We start from the raw sequence: 8240 nt of genomic DNA on the forward strand, positions 1-8240 counted from the left end.
ACAGTGAAGTTACAGGCCTTAAAACTACAGTTGGTAACTTTACAAAAATATTTTTTTTCTTCATATTTGCTCAAATTGTCACCTTGTCCTGACAGTGCTACATGGGACAAATGCTCTGTGAAAAAAAACAGGTTACTCTGTCTCCTTTTAGTTCTCCTAATGGCATTTTCAAGATTCCATCACACTCCAAATAAAAACAACCAATTAGAGCCGAGGAGTCTTACTCAGCTGTCAATCACTGCTTGTTAATTCTGGTCAAACTCTAAAACTAGGCAGCGCTGAATCAAGATTCTGTTGCTGCATCGAGATTCTGTTGCTGCATCACCTGTTTCCTGCCTGAAATGCTTTCAGACACATATTTTAGGGCACTGTTTAGCCGTAAAATTAGAAAGTTTACTCAGTTTTGTTTTCCAGATTGTTCCACATATTATCTCTCCTGTATACTCCTGTCAGGATATAGCGATAGTCTAAGCACACACGACAAGGAGTTATTTTTTTGTAAAGTTACTAGTGATAGCTTTAAAACCAAAACAATGAAACGGGGTGAAACTCTCCAAAGATCGTAGGGGCGTGGCACAATTGGGTGATCATTAATTATCTGAGGGTTCGTCACTACAAGCAGTATCTTTCACATATACATCATCCCTTGATACATTGTTAATATACAAGCATTGATTACAGCAGTTGTTTTGTTTGGTCCTCCTATAAACAGAGTCAAACAAAAAAACAAGACATTCTCTGAATAAAGACAAAATAAAACTAATCTCTTCACAACGGCAGCCTAAAAGCCTTTACACTGGAGCAGTTGAGGGCAAAGGGTCATGTCTTCACTGCTGACTGCTGCGCAAACATTTCCATTTCCTCAACATTTCATACAGTGACACACCAGCCGCCTGTGGCCGTTAGTCTGAGAGGAAACAACAACAAAAGACTCTTGCAATACCATTATTACCATTTTGGGTGCTTGCCAGCAACACTCCGGATTACCTTGCATGGCAGACAAATTGGCAATTGGAACGCCAGCGTAATGGAGGCTAATTGCCTGAGTGCAGGGTTAGTTTGTATTTCATGCAAATCTCATGTGCATAGTAGTGAGACTTGGCTGACAAACAGAACAAGCAATAGCCTTTCTGAAACAAAAAGGCGATTGAAAATGGCTCTGTGACATGGGCTGATTACTTCATATTCACTAATTATTGCTCACAAGCATTGATGACCTCATTTTAAAATATACTATTTCATGAGATAAGGTCCCAAGACGACCATAAGCTTCCACAACCTTATATTTTATTCTACCAAGTATTTTGTGCCTGTAGATTTTTCTTTTTACCCAAATGGAAGATGATTTGTTCTGGAACAACCTGCAATAAAACCAAAATGCATTCATGTGTCAAACAGAAAAATAAAGGCAGAATTATTACATGTTAACAGAAACTTTTATAATATGATAATTCTGTCCTTGATGGACTTTTAGGTTAAGAAAGTTTTTTAATTTAACTTTAGGATAATGACATTTTGGGGTAAGTGCACATGGCAAGTCAAATCTCTTTCAGATCTCTGAATGAGGCATGGTCGTCTGAATGAATGGGCCAAATAATGAAATATTCAAGCTTTGTGGCTTTTCAAGGCCAGCCTGGCTTTGATATTTTTTTGTTATTGCTCCAAATTTGTTGCCAGGTCAAAACCTAAAACTTTAATTCGACAAATCTCACCTCAAGGTTAATTTAGAAGCTTTTCAGGAGCAGGAGTTTGCTCAAAACCGTTTTTGTGAACATGCAATCAGCAAAACAACTGTTAGCCTGTTGAAGAAGTAAGTGGGTCAGGTCATAGTCAATAATACAATATGGTCATAATCTAGTCAGAGATTTCAAGCAAGTGTGTTTCCAAAATAGACCCTTCTGTTGTGGGACAGCTGGAGAGCCTTTTGGGTTCAAGGTTCATTGACTCACGTGGACCATGTTACTGTACCATGCGAGGCTTTGTCCTGGCCTTGTTGTTGCTCATAGCGTTAGAGCCTGTGCAACACATACAATGCTCTCTGAGTGCAACGGCACTGCTCTCTGGCCTCCTGGAGGGTACCTAGTTACGCTCCCCTAACCTTACCATCTGCATCACGCTGCCATTTGGGGCCAAGATAAATCACAGAAGCCCCTGTCCATGCTGGGAATAGCTTCTTCCAGATAAGAAGGTCAGGGGTCACATTTTTGGCCAAGGTTGACTGTCCTCGGGGCTAAATAAAGAACCTAGGGGTTGCCGAGCGGCAGAGACAAGCACAGGACCTCACACTCAATTAGGATCAAAACAACCGTCAAACCTGAACTTGGATTTAGGTTACTGAAAGACAAGGAAGTGGAGCAGCAACATACAGTACCACACAATTCACCCTAATATGTATTTTGAGGGGAATAACTACATCTGATTAATGGATTAACAGACCAACAAGGAGCGTTCAGTTTATTAATCAGTAGCAGCTGTTTTCAACATTAGTCAGCCATTGTTAGGCTGTTTCTAAGGTGTTTGTTTATTCTGCACTAACCTAACAGGACCTCTGACCCAGCCAGTGGAATGTGAGAGCAGAGACACAGTGTGGGAGGTCACCGCCATCATTTACATCCTAAACACATGACAAGCTGTCAGGCAGAGGTTAGAGCTGGTCAAGTTCACACAGGACTGCCGAGATCCCAAAACGCTGTGGGGAGGGAGGTCTCTTTACACATGCAAAAACTGGTTGTTGCTTACATCCACACATACAGTGGGTACAATGACAGTATAAAGGACTGCAAGAAGCAAGATTGTTGCTTAACTTATTGTGCTTTTTTAACAGAGAGTCAAAAGAGGTGTTGGTTGAGCCAAATGGTAAGTTATGATGCTGTAACCTTTGGTGGTTTTGTGTTTTTATATTTTGTCGACATGATTTCTGTGCACACACGACACATTAATTTACCGTGTGGCGATTCACCTTGCTACTGCTGAATATGTGCAAAAAGAGAAAAAAATAAAAATAAATAAATTGGAGGAGGGAGAGAAACACAACTTGAATGCTTCTGATGTGCAGCAAACTCTCAACCCTGGCAAAACCATTCAAATGAAAAGATCCACTCTGAAAAGATTTGCATAGAAGAAGACCAAAATGTGTCCTTGTCTAATTGAAAATATGGTACAGCCAAACATGGAGAAAATCACAGATTTTCAGGTTGTCCTTGTCATCCTTTGATCCCTTGTGAAAAGGCTAGACAGTCATGCTGCAGTGATCAGTCAGGGTCAAAGTCATACGCCACTTTCCCTCCCTCCTCCATCCTCGCTCCCTCCTGTGACTCCACTGTAGTTGTGTGTCTCTGGCAGCTGGTGGTGCTGTAAGACTTGAGTCTCCCCCTAGCTTTTTCTCCCATAACAAGGCTGTCACCTATTCTATCCTCCTTTGTCCTCTCCCCTCCATCACTCACCTCCATACGTCAACGGCGAGCCACTGCAGCATCCTCCGCCAGCCGTCTGCGTTTATGAGGTGCGTGGGGACGAACCAGTGCCCAACGCAAACTACGGCATCTTGAAACAACCTTATGAAAAAATATATATTATTGTAATAATTATCAGAAAAAGATGTGGGGAATAAAAATCAATAATCTGATGTTGACATGGACATGCAAAATGAAAACGTGACTGCATCAGTTCAGTGTTTCTGGAAAAAAAAAAGCTCATGGTTCAATAAGCGTGACGTCTGCCACTAAGTCATTTGCGTGAATAGTATTAATTGGGTTCCCTGCGAGGCCACAAAGCCAGCGGCTCAGTTATGATTCCAGTGGGTAAATATTTGCCTGTACTAACCCTCACTAGGTGCCATAATTATTCTTTGTGTGTTGCACTGTGTACAATGCGTTTCTGTGTACAAATCACTCGGTGCCTATGTCTGTCAGTGTGTGTGTGTGTGTGTGTGTTGCAGCTCAATCCCCCCCAACATTCCCTCTCTACAGCTGCAGCTCGGCAGAGTTTGATCAATAATGTGTCCTTCATTCTCAAGTCGGGCCTGACCTTGGCAGCCTTTTGTCTCCTTCCAGGGGCCAGAGTGCGCATGTACAGGTTGGAAAACAAGGCTCTCAAAAATCCACCCTTGGAACGGAAAGCATTCCCCTCACTGCCTCCTCACTACAGCATTCTCATTAAGAGCCTAATGAATCATATATTTATAGCGTTCTTATCTTAGCGTAATGAGGTGATGCCACTTTTGAACTCATTCTCTAAATTACCACAGGCCATACTAAAATGAAATAAACTTCCAATTCTTTGCATATACACTGCTGCATTTATTTTCACGAGGCATCGTCAGAGCCAACCGTACGAACAAAGAGCATCTCAGTGCAGCCACAGATGACAAAAGGTAAGCTGTGTGTTCTGCGACATTTAAAGGTACTAAAACATGGAAGTCTGCTGTAGAGGGCGGTGGGAGTTGATCTCACAGATCTGTTTACATGTTAATGCAGCCTGCAGGTGGCACCATTTATGGATTAGTCCTGCAGTCACATTCTTTTATTCAGTAGTGGATATTTAAATGGCCAGTAAGTGAAGGATTTTCTTTCACATGCGATTGTTCCACAATCCTGCATTAAAGCAACAAGTTACTTTTGTATGTATGGACACTCCATCAAAGTTCAGATGCAGGTACATTACTGGATTGAGTCATCTCGAGCTGCAGGAACACTTTCATTACTCATGCACGCTCTGAAAACAAGTAACCTGAAAAGCTATTTAAAAAAATTAATTTACCATTGAAATAGTTTTTTTTTTATATGTGAAACATTACTTGAACAGTTATTTTTAATTGTACAAACAGCTGTTCATCAAATGACTTGTAATGTAAAGTAAATGCAGGATGATGAGTACATTTGTACACAGGCCATTCAGTAATGGGTTTCTGCAGGCAAGTCGTATCAAGATCAAGTACACAATTAGCACATTAGTACTGACAAATTACAAAATTATGTTCTAATCCTTTTGAAGCCTTGTGGTAAAACAGTGGTAGATTTGCTTGCTCCAGGTGTAAACTTTGAGTGAATGATTTGGCCACAAAACACCCTTCATTATTTCACTGGCAGTGGAGAAGCCTGATATAGCCAAAAATTAAATCACAAGATATTACAATATGAACAACTACGTACAGGAATGACAATTCCTTTTCAAAATGAAGCCTGTTGAAATTATGCTGTTAGTTCAAACATTCATCTACATTTTTACAAAGAACAATAGAGTACAAGAAAAAATACCTGTTATCATGTTCCTTGTGATGTTAACACCAAAATGTGTGAATAATATGAACCAGATCAGACAAATCAAAACTCAGTTTATTAACTAATTCCACTTTTACAAAAATCTATATTCTTCAGGACATCAGGCTTTACAAAACCAAAAACAGGACAGTCATCCACTGACACATCAACCACTGTAAAATAAAAATGAAAAACAGAAGGGTCTTCACTACGCTTTCCTCTTCTGGGTGCTGATGTAAAGGACTGCGGAGAGAAAGGGAAAACAAATTTAAGAACATTGAAGGCTGTAGTTTAGCTGAGAAACACAATAACATCTCTGAGATAAATCTGAAATGAATTATTTATATTTCTTGTTTTGATTCATTTATGTGATCATGCTTTCCAAAGATAAAGGTTCGTACTTGAGGTCAACTATTTGGCTGGCCCAACCAAATACAGTGGAGTTATAATATTTGTTTACAGCTGACTCTTGATGCTCTGCTCCATTTGCTTTCACCCTACCCTTCACTTCCCATGATACACCACAAATAAATAAATTCTCTGGGGTTAATACTGACCCACGTTAATTCTCATCCGAGATATGTGGAATTGTTTTCGCACTGGTCATTCTGGTGGATTGGAGGTGTAATGTTTGGACTGTACAGAAAAGCAGTCGAGTAAATATTATCTAATTTTATCAACCTGCTCTGTTTAGACTAAAATAGCCCCATCTTCAGCTGCTGGCCCTTTTATCACACTAAGAACTGCACTGGCCAGCATGACTCATATTCAAGAGGGAATCAGACTGTAAATACCGTACATGGCTGGCGTAAGGAAAAATCTAGACATCAGCGGTTAGAAGATATGTTCTTCCGACTGTTATGGTGGATACAGATCATATGAAACTCACTTACTACAATCCTTTATTTATCAAGGATTGACAGTAGACAAAAGTTAAAAACAAGCAGGAGAGCCAATGGCGGTTGATTTAAGCTTTTCACATTATCAATATTACAAGCCTATTGAGTAATAGTTTAAAAAGTGAGTTTGTTCTTTTTGAATGAGGAGAGCTAAAGAAACATTTTAAAACTAAGGAACATCAGAATACAATGTGTTTTTTGATAGTTGATTTACCCATCAAGTCTTTCTCTGCCATTGGACTTTTTGGTTGTTCAACAGTAGAGCTTTGTGTAGTCACTCGAGCTGTTAACTGGCACCAAGTAATGCATCACTGGCTGTAAAATACTCATGTTGGGCACTTCAGTGATTAAAATAAATAAATAGGATAACTATATTTCAATTTTACAATAGGACACTTGAATAGAACCGAAACATATTTAATATTTAAGTGCTTTTTCTACTATCAATGTCAAAAATGTCCGCTGTGTAAAAGGCCAGAGTCTGTGTCTATAACCAGAGTCCCTCACTTTGACAAAACTGTGCACACATGTAACCTTGTAGCAAGAACCATGCACTTTGTCAAAGTCTTTAAGTGCCTACGTGTCTATAAATTGGAGATATAATTCTATATTAGAGAATCTTACCATTGTTTCCTCTGAGAAAAGCATCTCCATACTTATTCTTGAGCTGCCCATTCACATACTCCTCGGTCTGCTCTATGGCAATGTTCATGTATCCATCGAGGCAGGCCAGGACACCTGTAACGTGACACACGTCATACATGTTTGGCAAACGAGAACTTCCTCTCTTTTAAAATGGCATTATGGGAGAGAACAAAAAGTGGATGAGTTAGACACGCCGGGGTCATTACCTCTGTAATCGACGCCAGAGTTCAGTTTGACCACCACTGGTCTGCCGATTATCTGCTTCAGGAAGTCGCTGGGGGTTTGCTTTCTTAGACTCATCTTGACTGCGATGTGAAAGGGTTGAAGATGAGCAGCGAGTTAAGCGTCATGTTATGATCGCAGTGTCTTTCAAACAGCCACATTAGCATCGTGCCAGCTAACTCGTGCACGATGGCGTTCATTCATTCAAACAAACAACGAAGTCTTGTTAACACTATGTTGCGAGTGTAGCAGCACGTAGCTATAATTCTGACGGGTCCAACACCAATGTAGCTAATTGTTAATTGGCACAATACTGTGTGGGCAAGTAGCGTTAGCTGCTAGCTAATTGCTGTAGCTAACATGCTAACTGCAAACTCTTCAATGAATGCGCTTTAACTTAAGGGTGCGAGAGGGTCGTTAAACGTGTGACTACGTTGCATACGTTTACTGGACTCGATGGAGCTGTTTGCTTGTTATAGTTGTTATCAGTGGCAACGTGTTTAGTATCATTTTACTTACCAGATAGACGTTCTCCAAACGATTGTATTTGGCATGGACCGCGTATTGACCAATCAGAGACGAGCACTATACGGAGACCGGGTGAGGACAAAAATCCCAAAGATCGCAGTGGTACAGACTGTGAAAGAGTTGAGAGCTGGAAGACAGAACAATGTACAAACACTGGTAATTGAGAGAATTTACCTGTGTTTTAGACACATGTTCAGTCAACAGAGCATTCATTTGCAACACAGTAGAATTGTACTTATGCAGATTACTCTACAGCTCTGTGTACACTTCACAAGCCGATGAAAAGCCTAAAATTGGCTAAATATGAGAGGGTACAGTCCAATTAGATTTAATATTTTATTCTTAAATATTCTTAGTTTATATTGTATGATCCTGAAGTTGTGTATGTAGCAGCACTATAACTCAAGCTCAAACTATACATATCTTTTGGAAAATACATCATAACTGACATAACTTTTAGAAACATTACCTGAAAAAAAGTATGTAAATTTCAGCTGCAACAACCAAAATCTACTAAAGATTTTGACTGGGAATGGGAATCATAAACACAGCATTATCTTGATAAAAGGGCGTAGCAGAAACTAAAAATTCTAATTCATCCTAATGGCACATTCTATTTACCATAGCTCCTATAGAAATACTAATGTATTATCATACACGTTTTGATAGAAATATGAACTATAACATG

At 39.8% G+C, this 8240-nt stretch overlaps 1 protein-coding gene across 1 annotated transcript; it reads right to left on the minus strand.

Annotated features, from left to right (window-relative positions):
* Positions 1-5312: 5312 nt before the first annotated feature.
* Positions 5313-7571, minus strand: lsm6 (LSM6 homolog, U6 small nuclear RNA and mRNA degradation associated). Its single transcript, XM_079219426.1, has 4 exons — positions 7544-7571; positions 7009-7107; positions 6782-6895; positions 5313-5501 (listed from the first exon to the last, which is right to left on the minus strand). Exons 2-4 carry the CDS (start codon positions 7100-7102, stop codon positions 5467-5469), a joined length of 243 nt encoding a protein of 80 aa, XP_079075552.1. The 5' UTR covers positions 7103-7107; positions 7544-7571; the 3' UTR covers positions 5313-5466.
* Between the last annotated feature and the right edge of the window lie 669 nt (positions 7572-8240).

The sequence above is a fragment of the Taurulus bubalis genome (genome assembly GCF_910589615.1).
Source record: "Taurulus bubalis genome assembly, chromosome: 6".
NCBI classification, from domain to species: Eukaryota; Metazoa; Chordata; class Actinopteri; order Perciformes; family Cottidae; genus Taurulus; species Taurulus bubalis.